At 38.6% G+C, this 27,801-nt stretch overlaps 1 protein-coding gene across 1 annotated transcript; it reads left to right on the top strand.

Annotated features, from left to right (window-relative positions):
• On the top strand, window positions 1-27,801 carry dnaaf9 (dynein axonemal assembly factor 9). The gene is made up of 37 exons (XM_055169887.2): window positions 1-161; window positions 1,169-1,248; window positions 1,377-1,502; window positions 1,601-1,725; window positions 3,086-3,182; window positions 3,275-3,381; window positions 3,634-3,711; window positions 3,805-3,906; window positions 4,119-4,174; window positions 4,287-4,422; window positions 4,897-4,978; window positions 5,066-5,102; window positions 5,181-5,265; window positions 5,736-5,812; window positions 6,602-6,646; window positions 6,781-6,826; window positions 6,915-7,023; window positions 7,106-7,176; window positions 7,354-7,404; window positions 7,500-7,590; window positions 7,666-7,769; window positions 8,307-8,453; window positions 8,574-8,659; window positions 8,799-8,900; window positions 11,589-11,709; window positions 11,811-11,899; window positions 12,349-12,486; window positions 12,563-12,688; window positions 12,888-12,925; window positions 15,191-15,326; window positions 15,409-15,495; window positions 15,575-15,681; window positions 16,575-16,649; window positions 18,431-18,606; window positions 22,593-22,658; window positions 22,755-22,848; window positions 24,647-27,801. Exons 1-37 carry the CDS (start codon window positions 109-111, stop codon window positions 24,751-24,753), a joined length of 3,453 nt encoding a protein of 1,150 aa, XP_055025862.2. The 5' UTR covers window positions 1-108; the 3' UTR covers window positions 24,754-27,801.

Here is a 27,801-nt window from a genome sequence, read left to right as displayed (position 1 = left end):
CTGTTGTTCTCTCTCGTACAGTAAGTAAATCGTTTGCTATGGAGACTAACAACAGCTATAGAAATTGTGACGATTCTCCAAAAGCTTTCTAAATACCAAGCAATAAACATGGCTGCTATAAGGAAAAATGGAAAATCTCCAGTAATGACCGCTGCCGTAAGGTAATTCGTATTTCCGTCCTTTATTTCCGTGCCAGTTGATGCGGTTTTATTTCAAGGCGGAGGAGGCTCGCGGGCCAACCGTCCGTTCGTACTTCGCATACTGATTTCAAAAAAAGAGGTAGTCTTGTAAAATGTAACACAATTGTCAGTTGTTCAACGAACTGTTATGATCTATCAGATAATTATCGCTAACTAAATTGTCTAACGCCCCCGCCCACCATTGAGTTAGTGAAAACCATCATTTGTCTCGGTTTATTTGTGTTCCCTTGAGACACTAACGTTAACTTACCCGCGATGGTGACAGTCATAAATACAGTAAACATCCGTTTTGCTGTATTTTTAATAGCTAACTGTATTGTTATTTGGTAAACGTTATTCAGTCTGTGTGATATTTGATATTCAAATGCCTGCCTTGAGCGTTAATATTTGAAATCCAAATATCGCGACATCTTCCTGTGTCTATATGTAACATTAGATAATTTTGTATACCACATATAAATGCCAAATGTACGCTATTATTCTTACTATTTGAAGCAAGATGTTATATTTTAGAGTGGGAGAGGGCAGTTTAGGGTTTCAAGAAAGATTGAAAGTTTCCAGTCGGCCTCCGTAGATATCGTTTTCAATGAGAAAAGACCTGCCTTTGTGGTTGTAGGCTTCATTTCAATGTTGCCCCTGAAGCATTTTGCCCACAATTAAAAAAATATGATATAAGTCATAAAAGTGACATATGGGCGGTTTCCCAGACAGGGTTCAGATTAATCCAGGATTAAGCCTTAGTTATACTAGGACATTTAAGTAGTTTTTACAAAATACAATACTGGTGTGCATTTTGAGACAAAACAATGGCATGGATGTGTTTTTTTATTTAGGCAGCTCAAACTTGAATTTTAGTCTGGAACTATAAGCCGTGTCCGTGAACCATCTTATCTAGACTAATGCAAGATTTATTGTGGTATATGTTTCTGTTCATATTCAGTGCATGTAATACAATGTTGTGTTTACAGCTGCTCCAGATTGCGACAGGTTCAAGCTCTGCTGAAGGATGATGTTAATACAGCTCCAGATGGCATTCTCTGCTCCCTGGGTGAGTTCATTATTCAAGATCACCTGCGCTCTTTTACTCATATCATCTTTACTCCAAAAACAGGTGGAGATGACTTGCACCAATGAGCCACCAGTATGTAACAGGTTGTTTTGTGTTTCTTTTTTTAGGGATTGACAGCCGTTACAATGTAGGCTGCAGCGAGCTGGCCAACTACCTTTTCTGTGATCGGTATAAACACTACCGTTTTGACATAGAGCAGATCCGAGATGATATCCCAGAGGAGGTGCTGGATGGTAGGTCCCTACTCATCCGTTTATATGAAAGGGTAAAGCATTTAAACAAATAAACACATTTTACACCAGACTTTAATTGTATGTTTGTTTATTCCTAGATGTGATCATCCTTATTAAGTCAGAGTGTGTGCATCTGTACTGCAACCCAGTGAATTATGGCTACCTGCTTCCTTATGTTTCTCACTGGAGGAACCTGCACATCCACTGTCTGACTGAGACGGAGGTATTGACCTGCCACATGTTTTCCCAATCCTTACATCTCTCCTATAGGTTTAACACTCTGGGGCGGTTTCCCGGACAGGGATTAGACTAGTCCTAGACTAAAAAAATGTAACAGCTGTCCAAACTGAAAACAGGGTTCCTATGGGTCCTTGAAATCCTTGAAAGTTTGTGAATCTGGGGAAAAAATTCAAGGCCTTGTGAAGTTTTTGAAAATATACATACATAGATGCAGGTCATTGAAAGTGCTTGAATCTATTTTATGCAAGAAGTTTTCTGGGGGGGGGGAAATCCATATTCCTTATGTAGTGTAGGATAAAATCATAAATATTCTAGACTTTTTAAGCACACATGCTAAACTGTTCCCTTTAAAAAGCTTATTTCTTCTGTATGTGAATGTTGATTCATACCAAAATGCTTTTTTGCATAGTTGTGTTTGACAAATGAAAACGTCTCGGGTTACGTATGTAACTGTTGTTTCCTGAGAAGTGAACGAGACGCTGCGTCTCCCTTGCCATACTTCCTGCGTACCTGTAACGCCGTCTTTGGCAATATTTCAGATAACAATATACTTCCTGGCTCCCTGTCTTTGTCATTAAGCCTCACCATTGGTTGAGGCTTAATGACACCCTGTCTTTGTCATTAAGCCTCACCATTGGTTGAATTTGATAAACACATTCAGACGCACTTACCCCTGGAGGCGTCCCCAAAGTGTCACCGCAGTGACGCAGCGCGAGTTCCCTCGAAAGGGAACTGTAATAATGTATCTGAAAGGTAACAAAATGTAAACCTTGCTCTCACTTGAAATGTGTTCCCCCATTTGGTCCTTGAATTTGAGGTAATTGACCTGGAAAGTCCTTAAAAGGTCCTTAAAGGAACAGTATGTAAGAAATTGATATCAATGAATCATAAAATGGCCCTGATATGTCACTAGACATTAACAAATCATTTTCATTTCAAATACTTATATCACTCACAACAGTGGTCCGGCCAGGATATTGTCATTTAAAAAGTGAAGTTGCAGCCCTCAACTGATGTTTATGTTGTCATTTTGTGTATTGGCCACCAGTTATGTGATTGCAGTACCAGTTTTGGCCACAATCCTACATATTGTTCCTTTAAATTTTTTAGTAAACTAAGGTGTGGGAACCCTGTGAAAATGCATCAGTGCCCTTTGTTTTGGCTCAAAATGCACACAAGTAAGGCATGTTTGTTAAAACAAGTTATATTTTCTAATTAAACCAAGGCCTAGTACTTTTTTAAGATAATCCCTGTTTGGGAAACCACTCCTCTGTGGTGGTTTCCAAATCTACTAGTTGTGTTGGTTGGTCCTCTTTTTCTCATTTCTCCTTTTTTTCTTTTAGTATGAGGATGAAGAGGTGGCAGAGGAATTTAAGATTTCAAGTTTTGTGTCCATGGTTCAAGACTGCCATTGTATTGGAATCCCCTACAGTTCCCATGGTTAGCATCTAATACACCGATTACCATAGTGTGACAAAAATAGCATTTTATAATGCATTTATTCGCTAATGTTTAATTCATATTGTCTGTAGGCCATGTTCAAAAATTCGACATGTTCATGCTGGAGAAATGGCCCATCATTCAGGCATTTGCACTGGAAGGAATCGGGGCTGGAGTATTTTTCACTATGAAATATAAGGTCTCACATTAATATTCTACACATATACATATATATGTATATTTTAGATTGTTACTATATTGTTAGAATATTATTAACTAACACATATGATAAAGTGTCAATTTTCAAACTTGTTTGGTTTTTCGGTAACATTTTACAATAAGATTGTATTTAATAACATTAGATAATGCATTAGCTAAGATGATGAACTAACGATGAAAAATAGTTCAAAACCTTTATTAATCTCTTTGTTAATCCCTTTGTATCTCTTAGCTAACAGACGTGAGTCAGAAACTCTGGCAAGTGTATAGTAGATTGGACCCAGTTTCTCTGGAAAGCCTTCTTAATGAGGTAAGCATTAAACCATGCATTAGAATTAGATATTAACCTTTTACATGCTCACGCACACATTTCTTAGTCAGCTAAATGCGACTTTTTTTACAGGATTTGCAGCTTTTTGAAAGACAATGGAGTTGTCTTTTCTCCAGTATGGACATAGAGAGTGCACTGTCCATGCAGGAGCTGTCAGAGGCCCAAGTTGCAGAGGTACACAGCTGTTGACTCTAATATAAAAGAGCCACTAGTTCCCTATGGATATAATCAAGTCTTTACATACATTTTAATCTTGTTGAATATTCAGTTTCACACCGATACACCACACTGCAGTAGTAAAATGGGTTGCGAATGCAATTTTATATTATGTTGTGTTGGAGATGAGTCATTGCATGATGCTTAATCACATTTACTGTGTCTTTCAGCCTTTCAGAACATATTATTCGCATGGTCTCATTTCCAGCAATATCACAGACAAGAGGTACTTGCAATTCACAGAGCTGTTCGTTTTAATACCTTTATGCGGAAATAATTTCTTAATTTTCCTTTGTGAAGCACATGATGAATTTTATATGGCTTGTATTGAATCCCAGTAAAAGCAGGCAGCCGTTTGTCTTGTTTGGGAGTCACTCAGCTAAGGATGACCTGGAGGATTACTGTTTCACATTCCCCTCTGAAGGCCACCAGGTCCGTAACACTGGACCTGATGGGGGTGTCGCCAAACACATGGTGAGTAAGCGCCACACAGTGGCATCTTGGCATAAGCCTCAGTATAAGCCTTACATTTTCAGTTGTTTTTTATACATATGTGACCTTGGACCACAAAACCAGCCATAACGGGATTTTTTTTTTAATTTAAATTTATTTATCATCTGAAAGCTGAATAAATAAGCTGATGTATGTTTGTTAAAAAACAATATTTGGCCGATATGTAACTATTTGAACATTTGAGAAAGTCACCTTTAAAGTTGTCCAAATAAAGACCTTAGCAGCACATATTGCTAATGATAAATCTATTTATGATAGGAAATTCATACAATATCTTCATGGAACATGATCTTTACGTAATATCCTAATGATTTTTGGCATTTAAAAAATGTCTAATTTTGACCCATACAATGTATTGTTGGCTAGTTGTACAAATATACCCAGGGTCACATATAGTAAGCTTCCAACTATATGAGATGTTTATCTTTGTTATAGCTGCTGCAGTGTGTGGCTCCTAAAGGGCCTCTGGCTTGTGCTCGAACCTATTTCTTTGGAACCACTCACGTCCCTTATCTGGGTAAGTATGCCTTTTAAAAATGTCTTAAAATCTTCCAGATTTTCTATCAGCTTCATTGTTAGATCACTGGTTTTTCTAATTTGACAGGAAATGACAACACCCAGCAGAAGAGCACTGATCTCCAGTAAGTACTCTTGATTGGTTGTGTGGATGAGACTTTATTGATTGTACTGGTACTAAACTTAGATCTGGTGTGTAACAGGCTGCTTTCACAAATCTACTCTGCTGCGGTTCAGTCTGTACTGGCAGGAATCAAATGTTTTTCTATCAACTCCAGTCCCAGTAAGGCAAAAAGAATTAGAAAACCTTTTGACTACAGTAGATTTACAGTAGGATTTACATTAAAATACAGTGTAAACACATTTCTGTTAAAGATATGTGCTAAAAATACTTTTACTCATCCCATCTTAATATGCAAAGACAAATAAAAGTAAACTGTTTGGGAGCCATTGGGTGTTAAATACTGGCTTTGTTGTACTATATAAACTATATACATAGTGTTTTGTTTTTTGACAATCCCGACCAGCCTGGCATAGCAACATGATTCAACCAATGGCTTGGGTTTGAGGTCAGGCAATGATACATGTTTTACCTGTCCCAAGAAACACAAACCTTATGACACAAAAATTACACACTTTTTTTTACACACTTTACATGTAAAATAGGCAACTTAACAGATAATTATTAAGTGTGACAATAAAGTGTGAAAATTACTACATTTTTAAGATGATTTATTTACCACTATATTTTTTTGAAGGCAAAGGATGTAGCAGATCAAACATTTCAGCTGACCTTAGAGAAATATGGGTTGATCCAGTACAGAGGAGCTCTTAGGTATGCAATGCACTGAAATGTCACTTCATTATAAAACATAAAATGACTTAAAGGTGGGGTGCATGATCTGTGAAAGCCAATGTTGACATTTGAAATCACCCAAACAAACACGCCCCTACCCCAATACAATATGGACCTTCTTTTAATAGCAACGATGTTGGTTAGTAGACACGCCCCTTACTGCTGATTAGCCACAAGTGTGTTTTGGTACTCGGCCCGACTCTCTTCTCCAAAGTGTTTTTCAAAAATCATGCACCCAGCCTTTAAAATGGCATATCTGTAATATTTAAGTCGCTGCATTCACACCAGCTGCGGTAGAGGCATCATGCGTAAGTGATTTCAATGTTAAGTCAATGCGAAGTTGCGTTGACGCATGTCTGGAGGTCTCGCAGTGCGAATGAGGCGTTTAGCACGGCGCGGTAGACGCAATTCCACCTCTTTCCCGCATCTAATTTGCATAAATTGAGCGTTGCCATGGGAAAAGCGGCGTTTAAAAAATTTGAACTTTGGCGGGAAAACGCGCCATGTTAACCAATCAGGAGCTTGTTCAGTAGTGACGTGATTACAGGAAGCGAGCGGAGTCGCAGAAGTCCTTCGATGTCTCGATGACTAGAATTTCACGTGCAAATGAAGCAAGTAAACTCAAAATGTTCAAGCGGCAAACTAGACGCAGTAGACACAAATTTGATGCCTCAAATGCGGCTGGTGTGAACCCACGGTTACTGCATGTGAGGGTCTAAATGTTCTCTGCTTTTGTTGTGAGTTATGATTTTAGTCTCTTTGTTTCAGGTCCAAAGCTGTGTTTAGCATACAGGCTGTCGACAATGACGGAGCGTGAGTTCCTTATACAAACACACACACATACACACACAGTTGACACTGTTGTACATTTCAACTTTGTGCTCTTTTCATTGAATATTTATGATTTTTATATTATATAAATGTTTTGAGTATTTTTCCCTACACAGAATTATTCCACTCAGTGCTGAGGACAGTCGCTTTCTGGTAAAAACTGTGAGTACAAGGGTTGTTTTTTACCTTGCTTCAGCTTTAAATTATATTCTTTTATATTGAAATTTGAATTAATTGGAGTTCTTCACAGGCGTCCATGGTGGTGTATGATATTCCAGATCTTCAAAGTGGAGTAAACCTGGGATCAGTGGTTTTTTCAGAGTCCTTTGTAGAGTCCAGCATTTACATTCAGCAGAGAGGTAAGGATTTGATTTGTGTTTGATTCAGTTGGTGGTGGTTCACATGCACATGTGAAATTGTAAGGCATCTCTTGTCCTGCAGATGGCACCCTTTCCTCAGACAGCGGCTTTACTGTGCTCACCTCATCAGTTCCTCGCCATGTCTCCTGGCTGGTATAATGAACTCACTATCTCTCTCAATCTACACGCACACACTTGCGTTTAACGCTGCTAGTCAACAAAATGGAAAATTACACAGTTTTGAATGGCATTTAAGGCATAACATTACAATAATTTGACTAATACAGAAACCAATTTTGATTTGAATTGATAGATTTTTGTGTGTTATAGGTTGATGAAGCTGATGTGCGAATGTCTGAACAGGCTCAACATTTACTGAAGGTTCATTTGTTTTATAATGTAATCTTAAATGAAACCATTAAAGCTTTCTTCCTCTTGTTGTATATACTATAATTACTATGTGTGTGTGAAAACAGAAGGAGGATGGTACGTGTTTGGGCATTCCTCTAACAGTGAAAGACTCTGCCTACATGTTCTCCAACAGTCTGCTGTCTACACCTGATGAAGGTCAGATTTCACCTCTACAGGAAGGTCATTATCATGTAGTCGTGTACAGGCATTGATGGTTTTATCGTCCTCCAGGGAAGCTGGTGTTTTTCACAGAGGGTATCCTGTTTGTCCATCCACATCACGGCTCCGTCACGCTCTCTATGAGTCACATCAATGCCATTAAACTCTTTGATGGGGTGAGCGATGTCCTCAGTAGGGTTGATTTTCACATGATTTTTCATTTAGAAAGAATTGGATGATTTTCATGATGTTTGGTTGAGGGTCATAAAACTCAGACTGCTTTTCATGCATCGATACAGAAACTTCAGCACCATGGTAAACGAAAATATGCTTTTGCTGAGTCGTGAGCTTTCCATTTGATTTTAATGTTATGACAGAGAAAACCTGAATACTGCGCACTGCAAAACTATTTTTAATGAATGTTCAGTCGAAAGAAAGAAATGAAATCATCAGTCTTAAACAGCTGACCTACTGAATGTGTTTGTAAATTAAATGCTTTATCAAAACTCATTAATGTAATGTGGAAGTAGTGTTATTCAATTTCCTGCAATTGTATCTTTATAACAAATTAATCATATTTTTGTAGATCGTTGTAATGTAAGACTATTAATGGTGAAAACTGATACTATCTTATCTCAGGTTTATTACATTACACAACACTACATCATCAGTTGTGAGCTGGCGCTGACTTAAAGTATGTACTTTTTTCACAGAGCTCCTCGTCTGACATTTCAATGCTGTTCATTGAGTATCAGACCTCTCTTCTTCCACACCTTCCATTCCCATTACATAGTGCCGAAAACTCTCTGGCCATAGCTCTTATCCCCAGGACCAAAAGCTACAAAAGCCTTTATTCTCAGGTACTTGAAACACATACACACACGCACGTCACACACAGATGGGAATCAGTTTTTTGTCATCCTGCCTGGTTTTGGGTATATTTTTTTCTGGTTGTAAATTAGTTGTGATATGATTCTCAGGTCCTGCCAGTTTGGCGCAAGTCAGAATCTGAGCTGAGAGTTCAACATGTCGTCCACGACCAGCTGAGCCCTGAGCACAAAAGCATGTGAGTTAACACATCGGTCTGCATTAGCTCTGCCAACAACAAGATTTGTTATGGTCTTATTCTGTATCTGACCCCAGAGGTATTGCTTGGATATCATTAACGAGAGCGTGGTGATATCTGATGATGCATTTACTTTCAGGTACGTCAGGCTGTTCAAGCTTTGTGAGACACATGCTTCAGCAGCAAATGTCTACGGAGCTAATTTGAAGACTGCTTATTCACAGCTGCCAGAAGAGGGCAGGTAACAGACATGTACACTCACATGAACCCTGTCCTAGCAGGCACGACTAAGCAATATCTAATCTATTTCAAGTCCATCTGAGTTTTTGACATAAGTAGCCTTGGACATGACAAGCAACAAGACATTTTGTCAATTGCTTGATTTCTATCTTTGGCACTACCAGTCTTATTGGTCCAATTTTGCGCCCTTTATAGACCTCGTACACACAACCGCATGTAAATGCGGGGGAGTGAATCCCCTAAATGTTCGTTACATGTCTGTACGGAACAAGACTCACTCCTGAAAATGTGATGATTGACACAGAGATAACCATAGCAATGTTCTGCCGTCTCACGTGCTCATCACTCACAGCTTTGACCAAAATAATTTAACAGCATTATGTTTTGCAAAACATAATTGTGTATTGCATGCATTTGTGTCCACAGCAGTGTTGCCAGGTACTCGTCTTTTTTGTTCTTATATACCTTTTTGGCGCTTAATCGTTTTTTTGATTTTGGCTTATGAAGCAATCAAGTTTTTGGTGTTATTAAAGTGTGAAGGTGCCGGTCCCAATTGATCTTTGAGGTAAAGCATTTGGATTAATTTTGTTTATTATTGGATTTTTCTTGTTCGCTGTTTTTTTTGTGCAAGATCTGGCAACACTAGTCAGCAAACGCTTATGCCTCTGTCATTTTCTGCACTGCGCATACAGAACCCACTTTTAGGCATTTATGTTTTCGGAAGAAAGACCTGTCATGTCCATGATACACATTTAAACCCTTTATTTACTACTAGTTGTTTAGTTCGGTTATGTACACACTATGCAGGGTTTCTGTAAATGCGGTTGTCACTACCTGCATTAATTCGGTTGTAGAATGCGGTTGCCAGCCCCGTAAATTACTGAACTGTGTGTGTACAGAACAGGATTAAGCATTTAAAACGTGAAGTGACAACCGAATTAATATCCAGTATGTACGAGACCATAGTGAGGTCTAAAAGGACTAATTAAATGTTTTTTTTTCATGTTCTGGTTAATAAGTTAAATCAAAAATTAACATAGTATTTGGTATGTCTCTCTTTGCTGTAATGACAGCATGCACTGAAGCTGGCAGCAACTCCTTAAGTCAAAACCTAATGATTCACGGTATCCCAGCATGATTCGAGAATGTTCCAAAGAGCATCTGGTGAAATCTGACCTTTTGTAGAAAGGAGTTAATGTTGTCAATGTCACAAGTATGCTGAAATAGACCTAGAATGAGGTTGTACAATTATTATATTCCTAAAGCCTAGAATTACTTTTTTACATATAGATTACATTTTGATTCCCAGATTGCCTGGTTGGTTTTTGATTTGTTTTTCGCTAAAGTGGCAAAAACACTGGAAACTTGCATGTCGTGCCTGGTTAGGACATGGTGTTATTTTGGAACATGTGATGGGACTACAGTCTCACAAAGTTTCGTGATATAGTCACATCTTTTTTTGATTCTTTTTTCGTGATATTATCACGACTTTCCGTGTTTTTTCGTGATCGTATAACGAATTCCTGTTTTCGTGTGATTATCAAGTATTGGTTACCCAACTGCTTTTTCCTATTTTTAAACATTGTCGCTTCGGTTTAGGGTTAGATTTGGTGCTTGCATTTGAATGTCATTTTGTACATTGGTTTATACTATTTTTTTCTGATTTTTTTTATGTCGCCTATCGTTAGGGTTAGAGTTGGGTTTGGGTAGAGATGTCATTTTATGTAAATCTAACCCTAAACCGAAGCGACAATGGTAGGAAAATAGGACAAAACAGTTGAGTAACCAATACGTGATAATCACACGAAAACAGAAATTCGTTATACGATCACGAAAAACGCGAGAATAAAAAAAAATACGTGACTAAAATACGTGACTATATAACGAAATTTCGTGAGACTGGGCTTGATGGGATGAGGAGTTACAGTGTTGTGCTGGGAAATTGATATCTTGTAGAGCTGCTTGATTATGGGAAAATCATAATTAATTAAAATTATCAGAATACCTGACAGATCTGGAAATATAGGCTGTTTCTCAATATGCAATCTTGCGTCCTTGTGTTCTCGCTCTACTTCATCATTAACTGTTGAAGTTCAATTCCAATTCTCAAGAACGCAGGTACAAAGGACGCATGAAAATACATCGAGTGTAGACTTGCGCGCTGAAATCGCTTTACGCCCCAGAAGTCATTGCGTCAAAACAATGGCGGAGGTCAGGTCAGGTGACCAACAGGAAGATCGCACATCTCAATTCTCACAAGTGCGTTCTGTGCTCTTGCGACCTTCTGAGTTCATTCTTCCAAGGTCACCTGGCAAGACCGATCTGCACGAGAACGCAAGTCCGTTCTTTGCATTCTTGGAATTGAGAAACAGCCATAGATTTTTTTGCCTCAAACATGATTTTATTTCATAATAAAGGTTGCTCTGAGTACATAAAACATCCAATTTTAACTTGCAGTAATTACAGCAGCACATTTCTCTGGCATAGTGTTAATATATTTCTTCATTGGGAATGTTATCCCATGCCTTTTGCAACTCAAGCCAAAGGCTTTCCTTTGAGTGTACAAGTGATGTTTATTTTCCAACTGCGGCACAATAATCACGTTACCTCGATTATCTTGTTTTTGCAAACATTTGAATACAAAATGGTGAATTGCACAGCTCAAATGTATTGATATTCTTATTTTTAGATTCCTTCAACATTTTGCCATCAGCAGTAGTGTGGGTGAAGAGTCTGTCTGCAGCGACCACTTGTCTGCTGTCTTTTCAGACACCGTACCTGAAAATACCACACCTGAGTCCAAGAAAAAGGTGAAATGAATGTGAAAATATTGCTACTGTGCAACATGTACATTGCTTGTTGCTGGAGATAAACATTGAAAGTGAATAATCATAGACAAATGTGTGTGTAGGTGGTCCTCACCATCATCACAGGTCTTCCAGGCAGTCATAAGGAGAATCTCTGTGACTTCTTGCTGGAGGTGAATCAGAACAGTGGCAGGTGAGACATTTTTAGGATTGTGTTCCTTTTGCACAACATTCAAGATCAAAATGGAGATGCTAGCAATCATATTATATTTGTGTATTAAGTTGCTGCTTTTTAAGTCAAATTGTAGATTTCGGTCCAGGGTTTCAAGTTGTAAGTTTGACATTTCGTTTTTCTATTGCACTTTTCTTAATAGAAAGTGTGGAAATGATTAATGTATGATAGTGTGTTAAAGACGGGGTGCACGATTTTGAAAAAACGCTTTGGAAAAGGGAGTCGAGTACCAAAACACACTTGTAGCCAATCAGCAGTGTCGTTGCCTGGGTTGCGTATGTGTGGGGCGGGTCTATCAAAAGAAGGTCCAGATTCTATTGGGGTAGGGGCGTGTTTGTTTGGGTGATTTCCAATGTCAACACTGGCATTCAGAGATCGTGGACGCATACTGAGTACAGTTTTATTGACAGGTGGGAGGTGTTTTGTCCTGCAAAGGACGGCTCTGAGGAGTTCAGTGCACCACATCTTCAGCGGTTCCTGAGCAGCATTTTGACCAAACAGAGTGAGACGGATATGAAGCCCTTCAGGGTTTTGCTGCTTATACCAGGGTGAGATGGATTTAACACCTGGCTGTCTTAGAACAAGCTGCCTGCCTAAACTGAATATTGTCTGTGTGTGTCGTAGGTACACGGATGTGCTAGATGTAATCCAAGCTATAACTGCTCATCCAGACCCTCAAGTTCACAGCGTTGTGTCAGTGGGTGCCGTGTCAGCCTGCATCAACCCCCTCACGTCCTTCATCAAACACAGGCAAGAGCTGAGAGTTTTTCCACATGACATTTATCACACCCACTTTCACTGAAGAACACTTGTAATTCAGATCATAAGTGCTGTAATTAGGAAATATATGTAATTATATAATTACAATGTAACCAAATAATCACTAAAGGGACTGTTAACACACTGTAATTTCCCTCTATGATGTCATATCTGTAATTGCCTTTCACAGGCTTTTCTTCCCGAAACTCCTGGAGCAGTGCAGTCAGGGTGAGTTGCTGTCAGTATGTTTCCTTTGTGTGCTAGAGATGAGGTGGTGGTGTAGCAGAGTGGTTAAAGATCTGGCCTGAGTAAACAAAAGGTTGTAATTAGGGTGGAAATCATAGTTTTTGACCAAAATTGTTTATTGTACAAAGTAAACACAGTTATTAAAATCAAGCTTTATTTAAATAACCATTTAAATATGTGACCCTGGACCACAAAACATATAGTCATAAGTCGCACCGGTATATTTGTAGCAATAGCCAACAATACATATATGGGTCAAATTATAGATTTTTATGCCAAAAATCATTAGGATATTAACTCATCCCCTCCAGCCTTTTTTTAAAGTTGCACAAAATGCCTTCCAGGGAAATAAAAATATATTAAATGAAAGAACAGACCCTCTGCTTTCAAACAAACAAAACGAGGGAAAAAAAATTCATCCAATCTTTAGTTTTTTCTTTGTTTATAAACTCTTAAATATGTTTTTTTAAATAAAAAAAAATGAGCAAAAAACTGAAATTATTACATTTTTGTAAAGGAATTTTGTTAGAGATTGGTTTTCAGGTGTGCGTTTCCCGAAAAACGCCGTAACTCGCTGCTGAACCAACAAAGTACGATGCATAGTTTGGAGAAACTAACTACCTTGTCACAACTGTTTCCCGAACGCATAGTAACTTTGTCGCAGATTCATCGTTTGAACCATGTTGGTTTAACAACATAGTTGATGATGTCATGTGGCAGGTGAAGTACTAATCAATGTCTGCAAATCGATTTAATGTCAGATTATTGCTGTAAATAACATATATTGCATCGGAAGACTGATTTTGTTATCATGATTTAGTTATCTCTGATTTATTTTCAAGATATTTAATTAATGCGCAAGTTCCCTCTTACAAAAAAGTCTTAAAGCTCGTAGGACTGCTCACATGCGCAGTGTTCAAATGCAGCGCTTTAATTCTGTTTCAAACTTAAAGACGTAAAATAAAGTTTTTATATATTTAGAATAATGGATATAGAATGTACTACATGTTTTTTGCTTATTTTGTTCAAAAGCATGATCAAGTCTACATATTATAATAACAAGGAATGCTTTTAACGACAGGTAAAGAGCTGTCATTCAAACCACACAAGTTTGCGATGCAGCTTGCGAATGTTTATTTGAACTATGGTTTCGGGAAACACCAAATCCTTGACCTTCGCCAGTAACGACGTAACTAACGACAGTAGTTGGCTAATGATGCTTAATGCACCCCAGAACGATTAGGGACTTTAAGCAACAGGCTCTGGTGGAACGGCAATGGCATTCTGCCGTTGTATTGCGCATGCGCGAAATTAACTGCTACTTTGCGTCATTCTACTGTAACGGTTCATTACGGGAGAACAGCTGATTTGCCGGAGTCGCTACAACGTGAGAGATTACGTAAATAAATGTTTTATGGCATATGACATTATAATTGCATCAGTTAATGATTGTACCAATAGTCTTTTATATAATATGTGTTAAATGTTTTAAATTTAAGCTAATTTAAAAAAAAAAAAAATCCGTTTGTATAAAGATATATCTGTTGTTAGCAACAACACCTCAGGCAGCAAAAAAAGTAGTAAAAACTCCTCTTCTGACAAAAGATTGTAATTTAATGCCAAAAGCAATCCTTCTCTTGCTTTTTTAAATGACATTTTTTGTATCTCAAATGAATTAATGCCGCGTTGCACTGTCCTGTTTACGATTGCTTAGTGATTTTACATTCTTGGCTACGGCGGTGTGACAACATACTTCCGGTCGCCGTAGCCGTTCCATTTGCAGCTGTTGCTTAAAGTCCCTAATAACAAAACATACATAGACTGTAAAATTAATAAATAAATTTTAGCTGAAATATGCAAAGATGTATCAATGTGTTGCTTACCTTTAACTTTAAATGTGATTTTCTTAATATTTAGAATCCAGATTTTCATGTAGTTGTATCTCGGGTCAATATAGTCCTATCCTAACAAATTATACATCAACAAAAACGTATTTATTCAGCTTATGTATAAATCTCAATTTTTTAAAATTGATCCTTATGACTGGTTTTGTGGTCCAGTGTCACATATGTTAATTTTATCATAAATGTAGATCTAATATTTGTCGGTTGTGACTTGCTAGACCAGTTGTATGAGCAAACTTTTGTGCCAAGGGAATTGGCCTATAATATGTGAACTATTAGTAGCTTTAAAAAAAATATCTGCTGCCAACCAGTTAAATAAATGGGTAATCCGTTTCTTTTTTAGGCATCGTCAGCAACGTTGTCTTCACGGGGCTGACCACCGAGCAGAAGCACACGCTTTTGAAACACACGCAACAGTTGATCCGGTCAGCCAATCCCAGCACTGCATTCATCTTAGCAGAAAAAGGAGCAGTCAGAAGGTCTGCATATAAATAATTACACTCGTGCATTCACACAGCTCTTTGTAATCTTACTTACAGTATGGATTTCTTTGTATCGTAGGACTGAAGATATGAATCTTATCCTGAATAACAGCAGCTTCTCGCAGTCTCACATGATCAGAGCACGATACCTGCTGTATCCTGGCTGGTAATATTTTCTCTATTTCTCTCTAGGATTGTGTGTATGTGCAAAGGGGATTGTTTTTAAGTACTCTGAAATGTTTCAGGTGGGAGGGCAGGTTTGTATCTGGAAGTGGCTCTTTGTCCATGTCTCAGCATTGTATCGAGTTCAGTCGTCCTGTGGACAGAGCATTATTTCTGCAGCACTGTAAAGGTAAGTGTGTGTGCTTATTATCATTAAATATACACTCATCTAAAGGATTATTAGGAATTACAAATAGGAAAAAGAGGCTACATGCACGAGCTCAACAAAATTGGACAGTTGAAGACTGTGGAAAAGTGTTGCCTGGTCTGATGAGTCTTGATTTCTGTTGAGACATTCAGATGGTAGAGTCAGACTCTGGTGTAAACAGAATGAGAACATGGATCCATCATGCCTTGTTACCACTGTGTAAGCTGGTGGTGGTGGTGGTGTAAGTGTGTGGGGATTGTTTTCTTGGCACACTTTAGGACACTTAGTGCCAATTGGGCATCACCAAAATGCCACTGCCTACCCGAGCATTGTTTCTGACCATGGCCATCCCTTTATGACCACCATGTACCCATCCTCTGATGCCTACTTCCAGCAGGATAATGCAATAATGTCACAAAGATCGAATCATTTCAAATTGGTTTCTTGAGCATGACAATGAGTTCACTGTACTAAAATGGCCCCCACAATCACCAGATCTCAACCCAATAGAGCATCTTTGGGATGTGGTGGAAAGGGAGCTTCATGCCCTGGATGTGCATCCCACAAATCTCCATCAACTGCAAGATACTATCCTATCAATATTGGCCAAAATTTCTAAAGAATGCTTTTAGCACCTTGTTGAATCAATGCAACGTAGAATTAAGGCAGTTCTGAAGGCGAAAGGGGGTCAAACACAGTATTAGTATGGTGTTCCTAATAATCCTTTAGGTAAGTGTATATTCAAAAGTGTTTGTAACAAAAGCATAAGAGTCTTTAATTAGACAAAAAGAGCACTGACAGTGTGCTAAAAATGGAAGTAGCAGCGTGATCAAAGCATAACTCGCTTTTTGTACTGTTGCTGTGTCTTTCCTCAGCTCTGAAATCCTCTCTGAAAGCCAGTCCGTTAACAGGAAACATCTATCACATCAGCGGGAAAGTGATGTTCTCTGGTAGGGCAATCTGTCTCCATCTCCTGCATCATCCGCTTTCAAATGAGTTTTTAATAGGAAATAATAATGTGACAGTCAAGAATCAACTATGATTGTCTATAAATATGTACTGTTTGATTCCAGGATGTCTCTCGCTCTGATTTTGTCTGTGTAGTAAATGTATGATTTTCCTATGAGTAGTAGACAGGGGGCCTGTGGGGTAACGCCACACGGTAGGACTCTCACCTCTGAATCCTCAAAGTGATGTGGCCTGCACACATCTGTTCCTCTCACTCATTTTTTCTCAGTCGTACCTTTTTTTGGAGGGTTTTTCTCTCGTCCTTTGTTCCTTTGAGTCTATGGTGTAGTTGCATGGTGAGAGTGGGCAGATTGGCAGAATGGAGAGCTCTGAGTGATTTAATAGTGCTTGAGTTACAGTATGCTAGGTAGTGTAGTTTATCCAAAACCATCTGTGATGCCTAGTTATCACCATGAATCATCTGTGTTTTGTTATGGATATCTTTTTGATTTTTGTTACTTATGTTTGATTTGGTGTGTGATAGGGATGGGCATGAGTACTTGGAGGTAAAAGCAGTAATCGACCGTGAAAAAGTGGTTTTTAATTCATGTTTTTAGTAGGGCTGCATGGCGATTGGTCGCGACTGGTCGTTTGCAGAGTGGAAGTTTTTGTTTGCTTCATATATCTGTGTGAACTGTGTATAATAATTCTGTATAGGGCTGGGTATTGATTCAGATGTTCCAGATCGATCCGATTTCATTTCACACGCTATCAAATCGATTCGATTCCGGTTATCGGGCCGATTTTTATACTCGCTTTTCGATTAAACTCAATGAATATAGAATATTATTTTATATTATATTAGAATATTATATTACATTAGAATAAAGACTGAATGAATTACTCGCTCCTTGGTAACATCGCGCAAGGAAAGAAAGAGAGTGCAGAAGACTAGTGATTAGATTAACGTTAATCTTACGTTCAATGTTTGCGGAAATAAATATGGGGGGAAAATCGTTTTGTGGGCTTTAAGAATTGATTTTGAATCGACCACGTAAAAAAACAGATTAATCGAAAAATCTGAATAAAAATACACTTAATTTACATTATATATAAATATGAATACTTGATATATAAATATATTTATTTCTTAAAATTATACATGCATGTTTACACGATTATTGTACACAGTGCACACACATGTATGATGTGGACAGGGGCGTTTGTTCTGCAAACGATTGGTTGCGATTGGTCGCTATGCAGCCCTAGTTTTTAACTTTACATTTCACACAAAATCCAGTATTAACTATGCACAAACATGCCAAAAGTAGGATTATTTTTAATTTTGTGATTATTTTAATTTGCATCAGCACTTCCTTTGAAACAGTTCAGTAGGAACATGGCTGAATGGGGCAGACCACAGGTGTCACAAGAATTGAAAAACAATTTGATGCGTCATGGTATGAGATGCAAAGGCTGTCGAGTACTCGAGCAGGCAAAGTAACCGAAATGCCCATTCCTATCGTGTGATTTAATTTACTGACATTTTCGTAATACTCAGTGCATCGTGTTAAGGCCGATTCCTTGCTTGTGTGTGTACATGGCTAATAAGATGTAATCCACACCGCAGAGGAGTGATTGATTGGGATGGATGACTGTTGGCACGCTGTGCTAGACATAACTCCCTGTCTGATGACATGTTTGATACGGTAACAGGCAGCATGTTAGTCAGTGAAGTGTGTGTGTGTGGATCTAACTGCATGCGATATCTTGTTCACTGTAGACAACGACAGACTGATGGTGGTAAACTGTAACTCTATCAGTGGGTTTGTGACAGTCGCACCCGATCAGGAATCTCACCATGGCCCAGAGACAACAAACAACTCTTACCTAATCTTTCATGGAGTGGGGCTCACCCGGGAGGGCCTGAAGGACTGGCTTCGCCAATGTGCTAAACAGGTAAATGCATCATAGCTGTAGTGCTACATAATAGTAGCTGAAAACATTAGCATGTGCTTCTGTATAGCTTAGTGGTAGGGCAATGTGTTTGCAGCGCAAAAAGTCATGAACACAAATACTCAAGGGTGTAACTTTGGTTTGAGAAGTGGAGGGATACAAAATGGGGTAAAAATGTTTTCAATTTGTATCCCAATCCCTGCATTTACATACGTTTAGGTCATAAAAACATCTACTGATGAAATGAACTGTAAGTCGTTTTGGATCAAAGCACCTGCCACATGCATAAATGTAAAATCTATCAGGTTAGCCTAAATAAACAAGCATTAAATGATTTTGCCAGGGGTAGGGTGTGTTCATAGGCATGGCTGGAAACGGATTATTATAAACATAAAGGTGAATTTTTAGGGCTGTCAAAATTAACGCGTTAATAACGCGTTAACGCAAATTAATTTTAACGCCACTAATTTTATTAACGGACATTAACGCAACACGCAATTTCTGTTTGGCCCTTGGTCCAGCCCATAGTTGAATGAACAGAGACGCAGACAAATGTGACTCTCTCTAAATGAGTAAAAGGTTTTCATAGAAATAAGAACATTAAGCAAATCGGTCCGTCTACCAAATCCAATGCTCTAAATGCTCGTTGGACATCTGATATGATCTTTATTTATACGTCTGAGAGGTGTAACGTTCCCGTCCTCCTAATGCTTAATCTAATACAAAAATGCGTCACAATTCATTTTGGTTTCGCTTTTATGCATGACTTATAAAATAGACTGCAGGACTTTCTTGATGTTAAAATAGTCATTAAGAGAGATAAAGTTCGGTACCTGATTATTGTTAAAGAGTTATTAAGAGCGACAAGACTCAAAAGCGATCCCCTCACGCTGACTGACTGATATCTGAAGCGCGTGCACACAGACGCGCGAGTGCGCGACCCGGATATATAGACATCTACACAAAATTACAGTTTTACAAATATCTGTTTTGATAAGAATTCACGCAGGTAGGCTCTATAATCTGTTATGTTTTAAGTAAATGTTTGGTTAACTGTTGGGTAAAAATATCTGATGTGTAACATTATATTAGATCACTTAGATTTTAAGCAGTCTGTCTCAATGTCAATCAAACAAAAGGAAAAAAGTTGAACATACATTGATGATGTTTTTGCTTTGTGTGTGCTAAATCTATTAGTTTTACCACTGATTTTAAGGTATTGATGTGGTAATATAATGTATGGATGTGGAAATTTTTGTGGTAATTTGACTCTTTCAACTTCAAACACGTGTAGTTCTGTCATAATTTGTTATATTTCAACAAATCATGCATTGTTCTATGTTTTAATAGAGAATGTCAAAATATGAACAACTATTTTTTTTTTATTTGCTAATTCCGACTCAACTTGCCAGCACAGGTCACAAATGATGCAGCAGCAAACAAAAATGGAGAAAGAAAAATCTTCTGAAAGGAAAATTCATATACAAAACAATGGCTGGTGATTCTGTTAAAATGTAAACAGGCTGTTGTTAACATACATTTCCATAAAGCATCTATACAGGGAGTGCAGAATTATTAGGCAAGTTGTATTTTTGAGGATTACTTTTGTTTTTTTACAACTACAGTGCTCTTGGTCAATTCAAAATGTTAACAAACCCTCAAACCTGAACATTTAAGTAGTAAAAGTGACATTTTGGCTTTATTAAGAGAATATTTCTATGTACATCATTATTAGGCAACTATTCGTGTGCAGAATTATTAGGCAACTAAATGAAAAACAAAGATTTTACCATCTCACTTGTTTTTTTTTCACCTGTTAAAGTGAGAATAATAAACAAACTCTACATTTACAAAAAAAAATAATAAAACAATAAAAAATAAAAAAATATATAGACTCAGTGACCAATATAGCCACCTTTCTTTTCGATAACAGTCACAAGCCTTCCATTCACGGATTCAGTCAGTTTCCTGATCTGGTCTAAGCCAACATTTTGTGCAGACGCAACCACAGCCTCCCAGACACTGCCCAGAGAGGTGCACGGTCCACCCCCACTGCAAACGTCCCGCTCAAGAAGGGATCAAAAGGTCTCAATAGGGTTTAAGTCAGGTGAAGAAGGGGGCCATGTCATTAGTTTTTCACCTTTAAGGCCTTTACTGGCCAGCCATGCAGCGGAGCACTTGTGATGCATGCGATGGAGCGCTGTCCTACAAAATAATCTTCTCGAAAGATGCAAACCCCCTCCTGCACCACTGCTTGAAGAAAGCGTCCCCCACATTACAGGCAGGCAGGCACAGACAGGTATTATTAAACATGAGCTTGTTGGACCTTTTTGGGTTGAAAATGGAAATAAAAAACAACTCTCAGACCTACTGCCAATGTTTAGAAGACACTTTCTTCAAGCAGTTGTACAAGGAAAAATCTGCATCTTTCAATAAGACTTTTTTATGCAAGACAACGCTTCAGCACATGCATCAAAGTACTCAACTGAGTGGCTGGCCAGTAAAGGCCTTAAAGGTGAAAAACTAATGACATGGCCCCTTCTTCACCTGACTTAAACCCTATTGAGACCTTTTGATCCCTTCTTAAGCAGGACATTTACAGTGAAGGTTAACCGTACACCTCTCTGAACAGTGTCTGGGAGGCTGTGGTTGTGGCTGCACAAAATTTAGTTGCCTAATAATTCTGCACACTAATAGTTGCCTAATAATGATGTACATAGAAATATTCTCTTAAGAAAGCCAAAATGTCACTTTTACTACTTAAATGTTCAGGTTTGAGGGTTTGTTAACATTTTGAATTGACCAAGAGCACTGTAGTTGTACAATAACAAAAGTAATCCTCAAAAATACAACTTGCCTAATAATTCTGCACTCCCTGTATATGTATATATGATTAGAATATTAAAAACCCGAAAAGTGTTAAATTAGGGTAAATTTAGAATGGATAAAAATGTGCGATTAATTTGCGATTAATCGCAGTTAACTCATGAAATCATGCGATTAATCTAGATTATTTTTTTTAATCTATTGACAGCCCTATGAATTTTAAAACTCATGATCTGAGTGACACGGCTTCTGGAATAAAATAAAGGTAGATGTGGACTTGAATTTCGTCTATGGAGAATTAATTGGAAGTTGGGTCATTTTGCTATTTGCTAATCACTGTAATCTTTTCCCGGGCATTGCCCACTTTTCATGCCCTTAACGCAGAGGTGTCCAATCCTGCTCCAGGAGGGCTGGTGTCTCTGCAGAGTTTTATTCCAACCCTAATCAAACACACCTGATCCAGCTAATCAAGGTCTTACTAGGCAGACTAGGGCTGTTTCTCAATGTCAAGAATACTTCCTTGGCAAGATTAGTCCTTACAAGTCACTTCCTTGCGAGGCGAGGCTCCTTTTAAGCATTCGGAGAACACGTTAAATGGAACAGGCTAGCAAGTGCACGTCATTACGTCATTACGTGATTGAAAGGTGTGCTTTCGGTGCTGCGCGCAGAGGATTGTGGGTGATTTCAGCGCGTGAAGAGCGCGAAGGATACAAATTTGCATCCTTTCCTGTATATGGGATATTTGTCGAACGAAGGACTCAGTCCTTGGCTGAAATTTCGAGGATCCTCGACATTGGAACAGTCCTTCGACGGACGTCGATGACGTAGCATCCTCGAAATTCTAGCTTCCGAGGATCCTTCCTTGACATTGGGAAACGGCTCTCATAATGTGAGGCAGGTGTGTTGAGGGAAGTTTTAGCTAAACTCTGCAGGACACCGGCCCTGCAGGACAGACTTTGGACACCCCTGCCGTAACGGGAGTGAAGAGAGGTCGTTTCGAGGAGGGAAGGAGATTTGCATTTTTGATTTAAAGGTTATGAGGGCACATTCATTTAAAAAAATTATGAAGCTCACAGATAAGTCATTTGTAAATAATACCACAATATTTAAAAAGAAAAAAATGAATTTAAAATTCAAAATTACAATATTTTTGTATTTGACAGAAAGTGCAAAAGCAGATTAAGAAGAATAAGAGGACACTCACCCCACAGGAGATCAAATACGTCCATGTGAGTATATACATACAAATTTACACCTACACTGTCTACTCATTACCTGAGCAGTGAACCAGATGGGACCTTTTTGGTTTCAATATTTACCCATAGATGAAAAGGCACCTTGATCCTCTTCCTCCTGGTTACTTCTACAACGGTCATCACTTTGTCAGTTTCTTCGGAGAAAAACAAAATTTTCATCCTCGTATCCTTCAATTCCAAAATATTTCAGCGAATCTAATTCAACTCTGTTTGCTTTTCGGCGCACTGCTGCAAGAGTTTTTATGATTAATTAAAGGGACACTCCACTTTTTTTGAAAATATTTTTATTTTCCAGCTCCCCTAGAGATTAGATTTTTACCATTTTGGAATCCATTCAGCTGATCTCTGGGTCTGGCGGTGCCACTTTTAGCATAGCTTGGCATGGTCCATTGAATCTGATTGGACCATTAGCATCGCGCTCAAAAATGACCAAAGAGTTTCAAAAATGTTCCTATTTTAAACTTGACTCTTTTGTAGTTACATCATGAACTAAGATCTGCGGAAAATGAAAAGTTGCGATTTTTCTAGGCAGATATGGCATTTAATCAAGGAGTCATTCCGGCGTAATAATCAAGAACTTTGCTACCGTACCATGGCTGCAGCAGGCGCAATGATGTTACGCAGCGGCCAAAAATAGTCCCCTTGGTAACTTTCAATAGCAGGGGACTATTATTTTTGAGTGCGATGCTAATGGTCTGGTCAGATTCAATGGATTATGCTAAGCTATTCCGGAGATCAGCTGAATGGATTCCAAAACGATAAAAATCAGGGTTCCCACGGGTCATTGAAATCCTTGAAAGTTTGTGAATCTGGGGCTCTGGGAAGTTTTTGAAAATATGCATACATAGATACAGGTCATTAAAAGTGCTTGAATCTATTTTATGCAAGAAGTTTTCTGGAAAAAAATCCATATTATTCCCTGTGTAGTGTAGGATAATATCATAACATTTCTAGCCTAATCACACGTGCTAAACTGTTGGCTTTAAATGCTTATATCTTCTGTATGCGAATGCTGAATTCACACCAAAATGATTTTTTGCATAGTTGTGTTTGACACATGAAAACGTTTCCGGTTACGTACATAACTGTTGTTCCCTGAGAAGGGAACGAGACGCTGCGTCTCCCTTGCCATACTTCCTGCGTCGTCTTTGGCAATATTTCAGATAGCGATATACTTCCTGGCTCCCGCGTCACCCTGTCTTTGTTGTTAAGCCTCACCATTGGTTGAATTTGATATACCCATTCAGACGCACTTACCCCTGGAGGCGTCCCCAAGGTGTCACCGCAGTGACTCAGAATGAGTTCCCTCTAAAGGGAACTTTAACAATGTATCTTTAATGGTAACACGATGTAACCTTGCTCTCACTTGAAATGTGTCCACACATTTAGTCCTTAAATTTGAGGGTATTGGACCTGGAAAGTCCTTAAAAGGTCCTTGAATTTGAAGTTAACCAAGGTGTGGGAACCCTGTAAAATCAAATGTTTAATTCTAGGGGAGCTGAAAAATTTGCATATATTTTTGGAGTGTCCCTTTAATGGAACGTTAGTCAGAGATTGTTAAAGGTAAGTGAATAACCCCTGCACTGCTAGTACGAAAATTAAACACTTTACCTTTAATTTGAATTGTTACTACATCATTTAGTACAAACACTTTAAGGCCCTCACTTACAATTTTTACCCAATTAAATCTTTTAGAGATTGACATTAACAGAGAGTTTTGTATATGCTAAAAAATAACCAAACACTTTTTAATTTAGTTTAATTATGCTTTTGGCTTATTTTACTTAGATTTATGTCACACTGAGGCTCACTTTGAAGTCTATTAAGGCCCCTTGGTTGATTAACCCTGATTTAATGAACACTGGAAATCTTATCAAATCATTGCAAGTGCAGATATTTACATTCCTGTTGTTTGTTTATGTGATTTGGTTGTTGCATAGTTTCCTTAAATGTGTGTTCAGTAATGGACCAGTTCATAGAAGAATACGTGCAGGAGGCCAATAAGGAGATTGAACGCTTCAACAAGGAGGTGGATCTTCTGCCACACGCTGATCTCTTTGACCCCTAATCCCTCTCATCTGACAAATTCACTTTCTGGGGTGGGAAAGGGAGGTCACTCTACAATCTACAAAGTCCACCATCCAATTACCTGCTCAAAACCATTCACTTCACATGGCGCAATGAGGGATTTGCCATTGAGGGATGGCATTCAAGGGAGAAAAATCACAGCATAATGAGAGATCCTATGTCCTGCGTACCATGACTGTAAACAGCACCAATGCCCTGAGAAATGTTGAAACGGCAATACTAAAATCTCTGTAAAGCCGAGAAAGCACAACCGGACATCATAGTTTATGTCAAACGTTCACTATATACACAGTCTCCAGATCATTTCTCCTGCCTAGTGGTAAAAATGAATAATTTCCCTTGCATCATTTGGTTTTCCCACTGTAATTCCAGTGCCTAGCAGACACATTGAGCTGAATTGTAATGAAGTTTCTCACCGAAGCTAAATGTGATCAAACACGAGAAGGCTCATTTCCAGCCATGCACATCTGGACAGACAGGTGCATTGCACCTGCCCTCAGTCAGTGTCTGTCAATCTATCGACTGCCGCTGTGAAGATCAGGGCTGAGGATCTCTCATCTGCTGTGCCTCTAATTTGACCCATTCAGTAATGATCAACCAAACCCCAGTGTTTCAAGCACAAGTCACACTTATTCGGGACGGGTGGAGGGGGGTAGGTTTACGGCACGGGTCAGATTTGTTCTTAATATGGTCTTATTTGATGTGGGGCTGATCTAGCACCGTTGGGATTGGTTTGGTGTGTTTGTGTTAAGCCTGTGCTTAGGGCTGTACTGAAGCCTTAGCGTGTGTTGCTGAAGCTGATCTATACTGTTTAGCTCTATAGCGTTTAGTATTACGGTCATATTTTAGCTCTGTGATGGGATGTGTGTGTCTTCTATGCATGTTTACTATTGACTAATCCCACACAGCAGGGAAGCAGCAGTGTCTTTAATACACAATCACATTGGATAGGCAAGCCTTAAAAAGCCAACTAATGCTTTTTTAAACAATTGTATCGTACTTCCAAAGAAACTCGGACACTGCTGGTCTCCTCTGTGCTGCAATATACCTGTGAATTACTACACATGACTACATAGGTTAGCAGCTCTCTCACCAAGCCATATTCACTCTTAAGAGTTGGCCACTGTGCTACTGTTGCTATGGGCAACTTTTTTCACTGTTGCTATGGAGATTTACAAATATGGTAAACCTGCCTTTTGTCTCCGGAGACCGTACGTCTCTTGGCACTCCTGTACCTTGTCAGTATGCAAGTGCGGTTTTACTCAAGGCTGCCCTGTTATAGACCGACTCTGAAAGGACGTTGCAAAGGATGTAGATCTACTTTAAACCGACGAGGAACGCAAACTAATAAGCGATAGAGCCTTACGAGCATGCAACAATGCGCTCCGACTTGGTAGGAATGGCGTTGCTATCCGTGTCGGATTCTACATGGCAGCTGTCCTTAAAGAGCGCAGGGCTCCATTTATATAATATGCGTTTTAAAGTAGCAGCTATTTTTAGCACATGTGTTGAGGTGTCTTATTATAAGTTTTATTTACTCCAACAGAAATGCCTTTCACCAAACTGGAGCAACAAAGACAGAAATCGTAAGAGTTCTTACGATCTATTTTTCATATTGGAAATGTGAAAAGATTTATCTTGAGAGAAAACTGAATTCTATTTTTCTAATGCTGTGAAATCAATTCAATTGGAGCCAGATGATAGTATTCCCTCGATAAAGCAGATGCTCTCCCTGCGAGAGGGATTTTGGCTGCTGCTATAGAGTCTTGGCTCGGAGCGGGGGCATCCCCTGGCACAGCCAAGAGCCAGCGTTGGTGAAAGGATATGGACGGTAGGGTCCGCTGGGTAACAGAAAGGCACTGGAGGGCCACCGCAAAACTCAAGATGAAGAAAAGGATTTGGAGGGGATGTTTTGGTGTTCTTTGGATGTGTGGACACCATAATCTGGCTGTTGCTCCTTATTGCAGAGAGCTCTAGTGAGGCCCTCCAGAGGCTATTTCTGGTATTGCGCGCTTTAATACCTACTGGCCTACACAAATGTACCTGTGGAGCTGAAGTTAGAGGAATTAAACAGAGTTTGGTGAATTTGACATTAACATGTCAAGAATAATCTTGAATTAGCTGCAATACTATTTAAATAGGAGGGATAGTTTTGTCTTTATTGTTTTTGTGGAACAAAAACGACCTTGGTTTCCAATTTAAGGTCAAATTTTCCAAAATAAGCACTTTTTTAGGCTAAAATCTGAATTCTGGGTCTCTACTTTGCGTTATATTCATATTAGATGAATATTCAGGGTTTCATCGGTTGTTGAAGGCTTGGTCCTGACCTAAGGGTTTTACCTTATCCAGCCCCTAATGCTTGCTGAAAGTATTCCTTCAGACAGCACGTATTGTGTTCTCAGGTATTTACTATATTAGAGTTGGTAACCAGCATACAAATTAGTTATTTTAAACATAAACACAACTGGCCTAGATTTTGTAGATGATGTGCTGTGTTTCGGGGGACAACGGTAAAATTAGTTAAAGGGCTAAATGATTTTATTGCTGCTGTGTGGCTGAGGACAAGCCTGAGAATTCCTTGTGAAGCCTGAACGTTGAAATAGATAAAAATAGCTATTATTAGCTAGTATTTGCACAAAGCTAAACATGCATAATCTTGTTGAGCATGAGACATTGGCTCTTTTTTTGACCCAGAGGGAAAATGTGGAATTCACAGTAGATACAATATTCCCCAGTTCTTACCTCAGTATCAGAATATCCAATTCTCAGAATTCATGATATCTTTTGATATCTTCTCAAGTGAAAAAGATTTCTGATGGTTTTACTTGAAAAGTGCCAAATGTTCTTGAATAAGTTCTTGGTGTTTTTTTATTTTAAGGGGATAAACAAATGTTTGTGAAAATTCAAAATTTGAGTGTTGTTTGCACAAAACTACTGTAACTCCTGTTTGCTCCTGTGACTGATGCTTTTTCTAATATATACTGTATGTTGTATTTATGACTAAACACATAAAAATATTTATAAGCTA

The sequence above is a fragment of the Misgurnus anguillicaudatus genome, chromosome 11 (genome assembly GCF_027580225.2).
Source record: "Misgurnus anguillicaudatus chromosome 11, ASM2758022v2, whole genome shotgun sequence".
Classification (NCBI taxonomy): domain Eukaryota; kingdom Metazoa; phylum Chordata; class Actinopteri; order Cypriniformes; family Cobitidae; genus Misgurnus; species Misgurnus anguillicaudatus.
Note: the sequence above shows the minus strand (reverse complement) of the source record. Positions and strands in the feature narration are given on the sequence as shown.

Coding starts and splice junctions, on each gene's coding strand:
- dnaaf9 (XM_055169887.2), top strand. CDS start 109: ATGGCTGCTATAAGGAAAAATGGAAAATCTCCAGTAATGACCGCTGCC. Junction 7,024..7,105: donor CATTTACATTCAGCAGAGAG/GTAAGGATTTGA, acceptor CTTGTCCTGCAG/ATGGCACCCTTTCCTCAGAC. Junction 11,900..12,348: donor GTGAATCAGAACAGTGGCAG/GTGAGACATTTT, acceptor TTTTATTGACAG/GTGGGAGGTGTTTTGTCCTG.